This window comes from Siniperca chuatsi, linkage group LG1, assembly GCF_020085105.1.
Source record: "Siniperca chuatsi isolate FFG_IHB_CAS linkage group LG1, ASM2008510v1, whole genome shotgun sequence".
NCBI lineage: Eukaryota > Metazoa > Chordata > Actinopteri > Centrarchiformes > Sinipercidae > Siniperca > Siniperca chuatsi.
The window spans coordinates 31,417,636-31,433,512 of NC_058042.1; the positions used below are offsets into that span (position 1 = coordinate 31,417,636).

The 15,877-nt window shown below is 41.3% G+C and overlaps 1 protein-coding gene across 4 annotated transcripts in view; it reads left to right on the forward strand.

The window, feature by feature from the left end:
- The window catches only part of si:ch211-186j3.6 (neural-cadherin), a 310,397-nt gene that overhangs the window by 104,268 nt on the left and 190,252 nt on the right, over positions 1 to 15,877 (forward strand). For all 4 annotated transcript variants that reach the window (XM_044167606.1, XM_044167542.1, XM_044167692.1 and 1 more), the window contains one exon: positions 2,281 to 2,530. In XM_044167606.1, the coding sequence (XP_044023541.1) occupies positions 2,281 to 2,530 (250 nt within the window). The remainder of the gene's footprint in view (positions 1 to 2,280; positions 2,531 to 15,877) is intronic.

The following is a 15,877-nucleotide window of genomic DNA, read 5'->3' on the forward strand; positions in this document are numbered from 1 at the left end:
AGCTTTCACACTCACCCTGCCATCTCCTCTTCTTTTCGTACTGTTTGCATGAGTTTTATGCAGATTTGTTTCAAATCAATCTGTGTGGTTGTGTGATAGGTAACCATTTTTGTCAAGAATTTGTAGGTATGCAGTAACATGAACTTAGAACTTGAGAAATTCTGTAATTTGGGTGCAATTGCACACAGCATGCTCATGCTTACTAGCCAGGCCACTATGTGAAGGTTTATGCCAAACTGTTGGGTCTCTGTAAATAATATTATAAAGAGTACCGTCTAGACCTCTATAGGAAAAGTGCAATGAGATAACTTCTGTTATGAATTGGCGCTATATGAGTAAAATTGAATTGAGCCAAATGATGCCAACAGAGGGAAAGAAACTAAAGATCCAATGTTGATGTGTCCAGCTTTCTTTGGTTCCCGTGCTTCTTACTGAGATCATTTGGTCCAGACTAAGGAAAAAAAGTTGTTGGCTTTTAGTTTTGGTCCATTTTGCGTTCGCTCTGGCTTATTACAAACAAACCCAAAGCTGAAAGCATGAAGTCATGTGGACATTTGATAACGAATTCTTTGGACAGTTTTGGTGACTGTCAACCTGCATCATCAGCTCTACATGGATCCACATTTTTTAATGCAAATGCACCAGAGCCCAAACCAGGTTACAGTAATTGATTTTAGTTTGATGGTTGTTCAAGTATAAAAACATTTGTTTAATACCACAACACTGTGCAAATTGCAATTATCAATTAAGCTAATATACTCAAAATGAAATTGGACTCGTACTGACATAATGAAGTACAACAAATCATGTGAATAAACACTGACAGAGTTTATAAACATCTTTTAATAAACTGAGATATTTTGTTTTGATGACATTTTGTTAAAATTATTAATTTGAAACGTGCTGGAGTTTCCCCAAGGCTTTGTGGCAATAAAGTATAGTTTGTTAGTTGAAGCAAACAGTGTGCATGGGTGTTTGTGTGTGGGTCTGTGTTTGTGTGTGTGTATGGGCACACGAGCCAAATGCAATGTAAGGTGAATTGGAGAATTGAGAGTTTGATGGTGAAATGACTTGTTTGCGGAAAATATGCTTATTCAAATCCCTGGTGGTCTTTTCAGTTTTAGCAAGGCAATCAATTTGTGGTGGAGCAAGTCCTGGCTCCATGGATTCTCAATGTGCAATGTAGAATCAGAAATGTTGCAAAATGACAGTCCTTTCAATGCATGCTGTGCAAATAACACTCACTCCCCTTGTGTTATAAAACTGAACATTTAAGTCAGTGTGAGCATCACCTTTTCAATCTTCACTTTGGTCACATAGAATGAGAAATGAATAGGTATCCTGTGTTCATGCTGAGTTTGTTTGCTCAAATACAAGAAACAAGAACAAAACGTGGCTGTACATTAATAAGAGAACATATTGTACTTTCTTGTTGTTTTTCTAAAGAAACCCAAGTGGGACAGAAAAAGAAAAGGTGAAAAATAGATCATAGTGATGCAGCATTGTGTTAGTATCTGTTTTTTTCACAGGACAGCTCAGTCAATGCAAAGCCCTTGTCCATGGAAACCAACCCTTGCCTCAGTTCATTGTAGATAAAATATAAACAAATTTGAGAAGGAGGCAAAAGTACACAAGCCGCTAGTGCTGCAGTGACGTCTCACTTGTAAATGTGCAATAATGCTGTAGTGTGTGTAAATGATTTTAATTTTTAACCTGCTACCTCTTGCCATTGAAATGCTGCCGAAACAACTGATGACTGTCTGTAGATGTCTGAAAAATGTAAACTTTTCAGCCAAATTTTGCCCAGTTTTAATAGACGCTAACTCTAATGGATTGTGCTGTTATCAGCTGCCCCAACAACAAACTTCAACTTGTAAAAACAGAAAGAAAAATCCACCCTAGCTTCTACTCCACAAAGTCATTTTCTCTTTAATTCATCCCCATGAAATCATGAAAACCTCATGCTCTATCAAAGAAAATGTCATTTTTACAATTTTGTATATTTTTGATTTTTATTGATACCCATGCTCATGTAGGCTACATACATTAATTGACCATGATCAATCCAAACATCCCTGCTTTCACGGTCTGTGTAACTGCGTTCAGTTTGACTATACCACCAGAGTAATGGTGGTGGTGTGCAGCACATAAATCAACCGTCATATTAGACCATACTTCATAGGGAAAGGGAATGGTTGGGATCTATTAGGTCCCAGTTTTGTCTTTGTTTAGTCCTTCTAACTTTTTCTCTATTCTCAATCTCTATGTTCTCATCTTTAGTGTCAGCCAATGACTGCGACTCAGAGGAGAATGCAGAGCTGACCTATTACACCCTGAGTCCAGACTTCACCATTTCGCCTCATGGGACCATTTTCCCTGCGGGTCCTCTGGACTACGAGAGGCCCAACCACCTGTACGAGTTTGTAGTGATGGCAATTGACAAGGGGGAGGTCCCTCGCACTGGCACAACTACAGTACGGATTCGAATGGCTAACATCAACGATGAGGCACCTGAGTTCTCCCAACACATGTAAGTAAGAGTTAGGCTGCTAAACTGCTGATTTTCACATAATTGTTCAGTGTTTAACAGATAGAACACAGTTGAAAGAGGTTTTGATGGGATGCAATGAAACTTGGGTTTAGTTTTAACTGTAAAAGCTGCTATAAGCCCCCCGTGTTGGTTAGGGTTAGACAGCACCATGTTACGTGGAACAGTCTTAGCAGCATCGCCCTGGATTCTCTGTACTGGAAAGCATTGTTTTAGACAAACAATCTGGGTCGGCCTCTCTAGGTTAAGTTCTTTTGAGTGCCAGGATGATCTAACTAGCCCTAGTTCAAATTCAGCCACTGTCTGCTGAAATTATTTGCTTAGGGTCTAGGAGAAAATGTTGCTTGTTCTTTGATGTCTTCTCTCCTTTTAATTAAATTGATGTGTTCCCCTTTGATTTTCTGTTTTTATTGTTTAAAGATACATTTTACACCTTAAAATAATGTGACTCTACACTTAACAGGATAAGGCAAAAATAGAAAAATGTTACGCTGAGTGAACTGAAGGCTAAAGCCTTTCAGACTTGGGCCTTTAACGCATTCCAACTGAGGGATGGTCGGAGAGATGGTCGGAGATAAATTGCATACCAATCTATGGGTGAAGCATATAAAATACAGACAACCAAAGCTGTGTGCGTGAGAGAGAGAGTGAGTGTGAGAGTGAGGGAGTGTGAAAGAGAATCCTGCCTTGTCAGGTCAGCTCTTTACAGCTGCTTCCCAATTCAACATTGCAGCTGCCGTTACCCACAATTCCAGTGCTTTTTCCCCCCCAGTGCTGCTGTGGTGACTGCATCTTTTAATTGGTTGATTTTCTGGCAGAAAGCTGGGCAGATTGGTGTGGCAGGGTCAATCAGCCGTGCCCACCAGCACCCTCAGGAGGCCCTGAGCCCACACTTTGTGCGCTCGCCTGTGTGTGTGTGTGTTTGTGTATTCAGTAATTGAGAAGGTCCCAGCAAAGTGCGGTGTTGGTATGGACAGAGTGATGTAGTTATAAAGTGCATTCATGCATCATGCATCTGATATGCATTTGTTTATGTTGTTTATTGCGGGAGGGGATTATTGTGTGTGTGTATGTGTGTGTGTGTGTGTGTGTGTGTGTGTGTGTGTGTTGTATTGATTTACTGACAGTGACAGCAGATAATCAGTTAGTTTTTCTTCTGTAGCCCTCGACCCTCCACTATAGCTGCCACAAATACAGTACTGGACCATCTATGATGTATCACTCAGACACACACACACACACACGCACAAATGCACACACATAACTCCAGAGTCATCCATGCTGGCACACACACATGCATGCTTGTGCGAATGCATTTCTATGCACACGCACAGGGAATGAGCAGACACATCTGTTATGTCTTTGAGGAAACAGATACAGCAGGGACAGCTTGGGAAGATAAAATTTCAGAAGATAAAATTCATTACTTTCCCTGTAGATATGCTGTGTTTGCCTGTATTTATGGGAGAGCATATGCATGTGTGTGTTGAGTCAATGCATGTGATGGACAGAGGAAAAGAGAGAGAGAGGGAGTGAGAGATCATTAAATATATCATTATCCAGGTAGAAAATCTGCCCTATTTGTATTGCTTCTTGGAGTAGGAAGCATGCAATAATGAGTATCTCTCTCTCTCTCTCTCTCTCTCTCTCTCTCTCTCTCTGTGTGTGTGTGTGTGTGGTCTGACTTACCTTTGGGGACACATTTTAGACTAAAGACCAGTTAACTGGGGACATCTTGTCCAATTGGGGACAAAAGCCGTGTCCCCAATTTGGGAAGAAGCTGATTTTTGGGTCAGTGGTTACGGTTAGGGTTAAGGTAAGTCACCAGGAAATTAATGTAACACTATGTAAGTCCCCAAAAGTGACCTAAGTAAACGTGTGTGTGTGTGTGTATGTGTTTTGCCAGTGTAGGGTGAATGCAGCCTGCAAGTCTAAACATTATACTGAACAGTGCTATTTTTAAGTTAGTGGCATACTTTCTTTTAGAAACTGGTCATGGTGCAAGAAAGGAAAGAAAGAAAGCACGAGGAAGAAAAGAGAACTATTTGTTTTTTCCATGTTTCCATGAGTTCTACACACTAACTCTCAGATGCACCTCTTCACGGCATGTTTCTCACTTCCTGGTGAGTGACAGAATAGCCTCCTTTCATCTATGTGCCGTCACTTTGCCATCAGGACCCTATTACTGTACCTACCATTACCTGCCTGTTGCCACGGAAACTACCCTGTGAGGCTTCCTGTAATGTTCTTGCATGTGTCTATACACCTTTACGTGTATGTATTTGTGTGTTCATATCTGTATTTTTCGCTGTATGTGTGACTCCAATTATTTGAAAAAGTATTACACCATGAAGATTGTAGAAGAATTGTATGCCGATAATTACCATTTAAATGAATTAAAATGTTAAATGTATTATAGAGGCATGAACTCATACACATTTGAACATACACACAGACTGATACAAACATAACATAACAGGTGGAATTGATTAAAAGTGTGTGTTTGAGACACACAGAGAAAGGAGAGACGGAAGTTAATGTTGCTGTGCTTGTCTTGCTTTCTAATCTAGCATTGTACGTATGCAGTTTACAATAATAAATAGCAAATTTGCCACTTGAAAATAGCAGTAATTTTTAAAAATAATGGGTCATTTTTAGTCATTGACCATCAGTTTCTCTCTGAAATTACAACTGTCCCTGGCAGATCTTATCAGCTGCTGATATCTCGCTAATTAACTTTTTTGGTTGGAAACGCAGTCTTCACATAACTCATATGAATAGCTACAAACAATAAATAACGACATCTCAGTGCTGTATAATGCTGCAAAACAGACTGAAGCTAAAGCTACATGTCCAGGTAAACAGTCAGCATCCTCACTAGTTGATGATCTATGTAGAAGACATGGAAATAAAGGAGTAGCAATGTCCTTATATTGCAGGGTAGAGCTAGTAAGTCTGATATTGCATTATTTTCTTAAAATAATGAAATACTGGCTGTTATTTCTTTCTAACATCACCCCGTTACTTGGAAAAGCAACCCGGAGGTTAGATGCATGCTTCATTGTTAGTATTTTCAAACAGTACATTTCACTTTTACATGGGAAAAAGGTTTTATGAGGAGGGGAAAAAAATCTGAGTCCACATAATTTGGCTAGCTCATTTTCAGCCTTGAAAGTAACGCTAGGTTAGCACTGTAGGTAAAATTGGGTAAGGTACATTAGAGCTGATAAACACATTGTTTAATCCATTCCTTATATGTCTGCTTTTGTATTTTTGGTTGTGGAAAGACAAAGAAAAAGACACGACTCTCCAAACTCTTTTGTATACTGAGCATCACTCTTACTACAGCATCCGAAGCTTGACTGGCCTGCTGTGCCTAGTTTTACATTTGCTGAGCTATGATTGGACAGCCACTGTTTGGAGGAAGGGTTTAGCTGTCAATTTTTTGTTTTAGCCCCCCAGTGTCATGTGTTACAATAGATGATAATAATGAATGTCTAAGGGGAAGGTCAAGGGAGTTGGTGAGTGAGATAAGGATAAGTGTGTGTTTGTGGTGGTTAATTTTTCCTTAATATGAAATTTCTCTAATGACCAAAGACACTGCTATAATCCCTGTTTGTCATTTTTTTGTTTACTGTTTTTGTATCTTTGCCATGATATATTGATGTCTCTTTATAACTCCTTCTCAGCCATCACCTGTTATTGTTCTGGGAGACGTTTTCCCCCAAATCAGATTTCTCTTATATAAACCTTTATTTCTCATTCCCTGTTTTTTGATTCCCTGTATTAAGTTAATAAGAACAATGACAGTCTCCATAGAACAAGAATAACGGTCCCAAGAAATAAAAGCTCATGTTGACTTCAAAACAGATGTTCACAGCAGGTTCCCACTCAGTTCATCATGGAGACATGTTAATTACAGTTGTTTTGGCATATAGCAAACATTCTATATTGTTTAATAAAACTCACTTCACATATGAGAAGAACAGAAGAAAACTTACTTTCAGACTTTTGTATGAGGAGACAGAGGTCTTAATAATGACATGTACAGTATGTATGAACAGCGACTTCATTCTATCTTGTGTTTGTTATTCGTGATCTTTTCAAAAGAAATACAAATAAAGCAAGACCTTGAGCCAGATCCTGAACCCCAAATTGGTACTGATGGTCTGGCCAGCTCCTTGCATTCCGGCTTCAACATGCAACATGTGTGTGTGAGTGTGTGCGAGGGTGTGTGTGCGTGTGTGAACATGTATTACTCATCTTGTGGGGACATAAATCTGTTTATACAGTCTTATTGTGGGGACTCGCCTTCCTTTTGAGGGAACACGCAGGTCCCCATAATGTAAATCATTAAATTTTAGGGTGAAGACATGGTTTAAGGTTAGGGCAAGGGCGTGGTCAGGGTTAGGGTTAGAGTAAGGCAAGTAGTGGTTAGGTTTAGTTTAAGTCTCCAGGAAATAAATGTAAGTCAGTGTATCCTCTGAAGTGATGGAAACACGATTGCGTGCAAGAGTGTGTGTGTGTGTGTGTGTGTGAGAGAGAGAGAAAGAGAGAGAGAGAGAGATAATGGGTGAATGAGAAGCAACAAGCACTTTGTCCACTATAGTAGAAAAGCACTATATAAGTGCACTTATTTACCATTTACCATTTGCCATGATGAAAGACACTTATACAAAATATTTGTAGCTTTGAGAAATGCTCCACCCTCAACCTCATTCAGACAAGGCCTATCTGAATTGAGAAAAGCACCTGTACATGTAATGCTTCACTGTTGTCCAGAACTAAAATTTGTCAAGGAAAGCTCTCAGAACTTTAAGATAGGCATGCTGACAGTTACAGGAAACAGTCAGTTGATATTGTTAGCAGGTTACTTTTTTAACAATTCATTTATCAGTCTGTTTACATGGACACTAGTATCCTCGTTTTGATCGTCTTAGTCAGTGTTTGGATCATCTCTTTGCACGTATAACCATCATATCCTACTTTCAGAAACCTGGATGAGGCCTTATCATGGTTTTGGGAAACCTGAATATGCTATCTGGAGTAGCAGCTGGGATAGTTTGGCATTTAAACACCTTTACCACGTTTCTGATCACTGTCTGTCGTGTGTAGGTGAGTCTTCATCTCAAGTTACTTGGTAGTTAGTCACTTAAAAAAATACACTATGTAGTGATCATCTACATGCTAAAATGAAAGCAAAGGTCTGGCAAGTGTCCCCTGGAAACAGTTTCTGTTGTCGTCTGTGCTACGTTTCTGTACAGCGTTTCTGTATTTGGTTGTGTTTTCTCTGTTGGCAGTGTATTTTTCTAAATGCTGCACGTGTTGTGAAATTGGTGACGATGTTTTCTTAATTTATTTGCATTTTGACTGTTTGCATGTGTTTTCTTAAGCTGCAGTGTTGAGCTCTCAGGACCACCGTCCAACTCTGTCTTCACAGAACTAACAGAGTAGCATGTGTTGAAGAGTCAAACACATGCCTGCACTAATGCAGAAACTAGAATAATGTTAGAATTGCATATTTACACATATGAATAGCCAGGTTTCATGTTCCATGTAAATATCATTACCCAAATATGATCAAAAACCATCACCTGGATACTAGTAGGCATGTAAAAGTACTCCCATAGACATACATTTTTAGTTTTCTATTAGTTTGTGTTTTTGCAACCTGTTTGATTGTTGTCTTCACCCTCAATCTGTAGGGTCCTCCACATATAAAATCATACTAAAGAGTCAACAGATCGAGCTTTCAAACTCTATAAGAGTAAACAGACCAGAACCCAGCAGACAATATCAGGAATATTGACAGAAGCAAATCTAATAAAATTAGTTCACATTAAAGACTCTGCTCACATATACACATATCTAACCCACCACTTTACTAAAATGGCATATTTAAGCTGTCAGAGCCCTCACTTATTATCTTGCTATAGCAAACACTGCTGCTTTAGTGCTCACAGTATATTGTAGCCACGTCTGCTACAGTTATTACTGCTGCTCACCATCGGCCCAACATCCACCACTGCATCCATCTGAAGGCTCTGAGTGGGGGTTATTTTTTCTATAGTAACTGCCATCTTGCCTAGTGTATGCTCCATGGAAGTGACAGAATTCAGGTACCAACTCTGTCCACTTATGCAATTGCATACATGAATCATACAAAAATATGCATAGTAATTCAACAAGCAAATGGAAACCTACCATTGTAAGTACTGATTAATAGTGAAGGACACAGGAGGCATTCCAGAAAGAAAATAACACAATCAGTGAGCAGCAGTTGGATGGATCAGCTGACGGACCTGACCTCCAACTATTCAACACACACACACACACACACAACATACACCTTTCTTTCCTCCATTCTCCATCTGTGCCTTATCTGGATAAACAAAATTAACTCAATAATTAAATTCAGTAATTCATTTTCACAACTGACATCAGGCACTGGCCTAAGGGACGCATCTATTTTTTCCCTGGATCAAAACATTGAAAACAAACTAAAACAAAAAGTAAAACAAAAAGGTTAAAAAGTAATTAGTGTGTGGTGGTGTATGTCTGAGGTGATTTTCAATTGATTGCAGAATTGATCTGGCCAAATTAGAGTTAGAGCCCAAACGTGATTGCAAAAGGCATCTCACTGTTGCTTTTTTGTGGGCTTTTTGCTTCCTCTCAGTGAACCGTCCTGATCTCTCTCGACTCTCCCTTCTGAAAAATTTGCCATAGCAGTGAACAATTATTTCCAGTGTGTGTACTTACAAAATCTACGTCATGCTTGGCTTAATATTTTAAATTTAATGGTCAGCAATGTATGTATAGGTCTGCTTTAATGCTGTGCAGTTTGTGCATTTTTCTTCTTTACCATTCATTGTCAACACTGACATCATTTAGTCTTCCACACTTATCTTTGTTCACTTTTCTTACTTTTATTTGGGTTAACCCTTGCACATACATACTACATTGGGTACTAGGCATGTACAGTGTGCACGATCACACATTTTGGGTGGCACGTGGACTCTCAGGGACAACAGCTGATGACAAAATTTATGTCGCGTGGATCCCTGCGGCAACGTGGATGTGGAAATTTTGGTTATAACAGTGCCGGCTTCCTCTCAAAGAAACTAAGTATGTACAAGCAAGATGGACAAATTACCGTAGATTAGGACTGGAACTAACAATTGTTCCTGACAAAACAATTTCACCACAAGGTCCATCTAGCAGCTGTTCTGGAGCTTTTGATCGTAGAACACAATCTCTCTCAGCAGAAAGAGTTTTCCATGTTGCCATTTTCTGCAAAACTACTAAATGGACCTTGTGGTGAGATTATTTTTTGATCTACCACCTCCAAGGTCAAGAATAAAATTCCAGAATCAAACTCACTAATATCCGTGATCAATTAATCTCTTTTTTTCTTTTGATAAATTTGTTAGTCTTCAAAATATAGAAAAAAATGAAAATGCTGATCACAATTTCCCAGACCCCAAGATGGTGTCCTCTGTTGGTTGGAGAAAACAAGCGATCTAAAACTCAAAGATATTCAGTTTACAATATTAAAAAACAGAGAAAAGCAGCAAATACTCACATTTGAGAAACTGGAACCAGAAAATGTTTAACATTTTTGCCTGATATATCACTCAAATGAGCAATCAGTAATCAAAAATGTTTAATTGTTTAATCAGCAAACAGCAAATGTGCTCTTTGAATAATTGAATAATCAACTAATATTTCATCACTACCAGAAGATGGTGGAAGTTTTCAGCATATCACAAAGCCTTGCAGACCAATACAGGCCAACATCAACTATTGTTGCCATTTCAGGCTGCTTGTAATCATAAGCCTAATTGTAAGCCAATAATGATTGCTCTGTCTGCATCTGTAAGAGGTAGAAGTAGAGTCCATTTGGGGAGTCAGGACAAAAGAGGCTTAGTAGCCTGTGTGAAAGAGTCACGCATAAATTCAACTGCACAGACAGTGTCTGTAATTTTGCCATCAAATTGAATGCCGAATGCACAAGTAGTCCTTAGTTCTTTCTGGCTCTCAGGTGAGATAAATACAAGCAACTATCTAATGATCTTTCAAATAGCTTCCTTAGACCACAAGTGGAAGCTGTTTGATCAATGTGCCCTATGTACCCTTAGAGAAATTACATAATAAAGAAACACAGCACAGCATCTCCCGTTACCTGACTTGCGTATTGATCTGCAGGGAAGTGCGTGGCTTGCAGAGTATGAGCTGAAATTACTCAACACTCTTCAAACAGAGCAAACAAGTGGCAAATCACTGATCTTCCCAGGCAGAACTAGTCCAACAGTTGCTGAGGCAGAAAGATGGTAGTGACAACATGATCACAGTGTTCAGATCCTAATGAGAGTACCTTGTTTTCAGTGAAAAATGAATAGGCCTCGTCGCTAGGGCGGAGTGACGGATGGATGTACGTTTATGTCAGACCTGCATTTTGATTGTGCACGCATATGTGGGCAGACAATGAGTCACTGATAAACGACAGTAGAAAGAATACATCTTATAGTCTCAGCTTTAAGGGCTAAAGCTTTCTAGAGTGAAAAATGCTTACAATTACTTAAAGGGTCAGATTGCCCAAATTACATTTTCTCACTTAGTAAGTAAGTAAGTAAGTAACTTTATTCATATAACACCTTTCAAGAGCAGAGATATCACAAAGTGCTTCACAAAGGAAATAAGGCATCCAACATATGTATGCAGACATAAAACACCATAAAATAGAAATAAAAAGAAAACAGTTACTCAAAGGCACGTCTAAGCAATTGGCTGTTTTAAAGGTCTAGGTGTTCACAGTGTCTACAGATTTTAAGTCCAATGGGAGAGAGTTCCAAAGTTTAAGAGCCACAACCTCAAAAGCATAGTCCTCTTTAGTTTTAAGCCTAGATTGAGTAACAACCAAAAAACCCTGATCAGAGGACCTTAAAGACCTGCTAGTAAAACAGGGCTGCAGTAGATCTCCAATGTAGGCAGGTGCCTGACCATGCAGAGCTCTATAAGATATCACAAGATAGTGAAAGTCTATCTGTCAATGGGAACACTGATTTAGTATGTTTATGAATGTGGACTGTACACGATCAAGAATAGCTATGCAATCTATAGTAAAAGACGTAAAAGATAGACATGCGAAAGAAATTGCCATTGGGTTGAGATTATTGCTCATGTTTTATTTTTCAATAATAGAATGGCATTTTCTTGATACGATTGCAGTATTCTGCTAGCCTGGGAACCAGACTAATCTGCAAGCTCATGTTTTATTTTCTCTGACAGATGCGTCTGCCCCCCCCTCCCATTCAGACACATTTCCACCCGTCCTGGATCTGGTCGGGCCAGTCATAACCATTTATGTGTGTGGAACACTGCTGAATCACTACATGGTTGCATACAATTTGGAAGCAGTAGCTGGTGCACCATTACTGTGCTGTATAACTGACCAAGTGGTGGCACTGTTGGTAACCTGTTTGCAGAGGTTCATCTTGACCTTGGAATCCAGAGAAAAAGAGTTTTCCTTCTGCACCTCATGGTTCATAAGTTACCAGCCGAAATGTAAAGTGCTTATGTTGTGTGTGCCCGCAAGAGGCTACATCTTAAACCGTCATAAATTGACCAGTTTTTAAGCCACGTTTCCACTACACTTTAATCCAGGCAATTTTTACCCATATGTTTTAACATGGTAAAAGTTTTTAATCAATAGACATCTTAAGTGATTTTAAGTTGGCTGTCAACTCAATGTGGTTTACCGGACTGCCTCCATTGCTGCTAGCTCAACTAGGTTTATTTTTAGCCTGCCGGGTAGGCTAGCTGGTCACTTTTATTGAGGATGTTAAGCTCTTAGCACTTTTATGGACTTTATAGTGGATTTTAAGCTTTTAGCACTTTCACAGACTAACTGCAAATGTGATGGCTGAGTGTGGATCTTGCCACCTTACTGTCTCAAAGTTGAAGAAAAGTATTGCTTTGTGTTCAGTCAGTCCTAAAAACCTGGGCTTGATCCTACATCGATCCTTCTGGGACCAATACTGTTCTCCCTATATATGCTTCCCTTGGGTGATGTCATCCGTTGACATGGGATTTATTTTCATTATGTGGATGACACTCAGCTGTACCCCCCTGTCCTACCTCACCATAGTACGCTGCGTTCTCTGCAGGACTGTTTGTCTGACATAAAAAACTGGATGTCGATAAATTTTCTTTAGCCATCTACAGGTAACCTGTCACAACATGTCAAGCCTGTTGCAAGAAATCTTGGTGTCCTGTTTGATGGCAATTTGTTTTGAACAACATATCACTAAGCTTGTGGTAGTTTAAGGGTTTTCATTTCCTGTTTTATTTTGTAGTGTGTTCCTTCCCTTGTGTGTCTTGTGGTTTTACTTCCTGGCTTTGTTTTCCCTTTCCGATTTTATTTTATCCTATCAAGTGAGTGTTCCTGACCTTTGTGTGTGTCGCCGTTTGGTGCATCTTTTTGTTGTACCTGGTTCCGGTGCCCAGTTCCCCGGCAGTTTTACTGTGAGTTCTGTTTTTGGATTCTTTGTCTCCCTGGACCTTGGCTGGATCCTGGATTTTGTAACTTGCCTGCTCTCTATTTGAACTGTTTTGCCACCTTGGACTCACTTTCCTGCTTCCACCACTACCAGCCGGTAATCTATCTGCCTTTTGCCTGTTTGTTGCACTGTCTTCCTACCGGTCTGTCTGCCTGTACCTGCCTGTAAACCATCAACCCCAATAAACACTGTAGCCATCTGGCTACCTCACCTCATACCACTTCCTGGTCATCTGCATTTGGGTCCACATACCACTACACAACACATATGACAGAATGACCCAACCAATCATGGACCCAGCAGAGTTGGCCGAGGAAGTGGACCAGATGGTCCGTAATCTGGTATGCCTTAGGGACATTTGGGGGGAAATACGTGACGAGTCCTGCAGAGAGGCAATCAAATGTTGGGTCGAAACCAGATTCTCGACATCACCTGGGCTGAGGGAGGCCATCCCTGGATGGCTCACGGACTTCCTTCATACCCAGACACTCCAGCCTGCAACCATGCCTGCTACTCCTCAACCGGTCCCAGCCTGGAACCCATACCTAGGCACCCGCTTGGCTCGCCTGCTCCGCTACTGCCTCCCAGCAGGCGATCGCAGCAACCATCACCCCCTGCTGGATCGCAGCAGCCATCACCCCCTGCTGGATCGCAGCAGCCATCACTCCCTGCTGGATCGCAGCAGCCCCCAGCTCCTGGGTGCCCTGCTGGATCGCAGCGGCCTCCTGGACTCCCTGCTGGATGGCCTTCCAGCAGGGAGTCCAGGCCTCAGGAAGGTCGCCGGCCTCCAGAAGGTCTCAGTCTTCACCGCTGGCCTCCAGAAGATCTCAGTCTTCGCTGCCGCCCTCCAAAAGGTCTCAGTCTTTGCCGCCGTCCTCCAGTGACTCTCCGTCTTAGCCACCGGCCTCCTGTGACCTTCCTCCTGTGCCACCGGCATTCCGCCAGGCCTCCAGATGGTGTCATTATTCGTCACAGACCACAGGAGTTCAGCTCCACATGTGTCCAGCCTCCGGGTCGTCCGTCCAAGGTCCTCTCCTCTGCACGTGTCCAGCCCCCGGGTCATCCGCCTGTGATCTACCACTTGGCCCTTGTCTTGTGGTTTTACTTCCTGGCTTTGTTTTCCCTCCAGTTTTGATTGTTGGCCCTTCCTTAATTGGTTGCACCTGTGTCTCGTTGTCTCACCTCACCTAGGGTATTTAGTCCCTGTGTCTCTTTGTTCAGTGTTGGGTCATCGTTGTTACATATGGTGTTGTTCCTGCCTTGAGTGATTCCTGTCTTGAGTTTTGTTCCTGTCAAGTGAATGTTCCTGACCTTTGTGTGTGTCGCCGTTTGGTGCATCTTTTTGTTGTACCTGGGTCCGGTGCCCAGTTCCCTGGCAGTTTTACTGTGAGTTCTGTTTTTGGATTCTTTGTCTCCCATACGACAAAGCTTGTCCAATCATGTTGTAGCCAGGATGTAGCTACTGCAGGTTCTTTTGGCACACACAGGCTCAGAAGCGCACTTTTCTCACACGGTGCTTTTATCTCAAACCCCCCCCCAACTACGCTACATCACATGTTTCGTTGCAGGTCTATCCAAGTGCGTCCAGAGGCATTTTGGTCTGCACCTGTTGATAACGCCCCTTGGAAATCGAAAATGAACTGAGAGGCGAATTAGTCTGACGATGCCAGGCTAGTAATCTTCCGTATTCCCTCGTGTTTTAAGATACTGACACTTCACTCTTACTGACACAAGAGTTTTTTAAACCAAAGGAAAACTACACTGGGAACAAGTCATAGCAGCTTTATATTTGCTCACTTAGATTAGCCTATTAATTCATTTCCAAAAAACAAAATGGAGTTGTCATAATGTTGCTATTTCGAACCCACAGATAGAGAACACACTAGAAGTCTTTTTACAACCAATTCACTCTTTATTTGAATGTCAGCAGGATTAGTAGCAGTAGTTCTTCGGAGCAAAGCCTTCAGCGTCGTACTCGGTAACTCCGAGAAAGTAGCGATGATTCCGGAATGGAGACTGATTAAATACCGCGTGGATCTGGACAGGCAGACTGGTCCGTGAGACGAGGAGCAGGTGGTGCAGTGTAGACCTGGGCTGGCTGTGAGGTGGAGTTGGTGGTGGGGTGTGGAGACTGTCCGTCAGCGGAACCAAGAGCATGGAGCAGGTTGGATCCAAAGGGTCTGGCTCCATGGTGGAGCTGTTGGAGACAGGCATGGTGGAGTGGCTGGAGAGGCAGGTAGGCAGGCTGACAGGAATCCAGACAGAGGCAAAAAACTGCGATCACCGGCACAGGATAATCCTGAGGCAGAGCAAAATAGGATTAAAAAAAAAACAAGGTAACAAAACATACCAGCAAATAGTACTTAACTTGTAAGTCTGAGGTGCCTTGACATAGTGGTCGTACAAGGATGATCTGGCGTTGGTGTTGTGGAGCTGTGGAGACTGATGGTAGATTGGAGACAGGTGTACTGGTGATCAGCAGCAGGCGGGAACCCATGGAGTCAGACCAGAAGTCATACACACACACATATCCAGAGACGAGTCGGGGACATACAAAACACACCAGGGAAGGAGGGTACAACAGAGAACACAGGGCTGGGGAGGATAAGGTGGCTGACTACCACAGGAGTATGCCATATAGACCTTTGTAATATACTGTATATGGTATTGTACTGTTTTAATCCTCAGAGCTGTTAACCCTGCAAATTCTCAAAATTAAAATAATAATTAATTATCTTTGAATGCTTGACCAGAGTCATCATCTTCCATC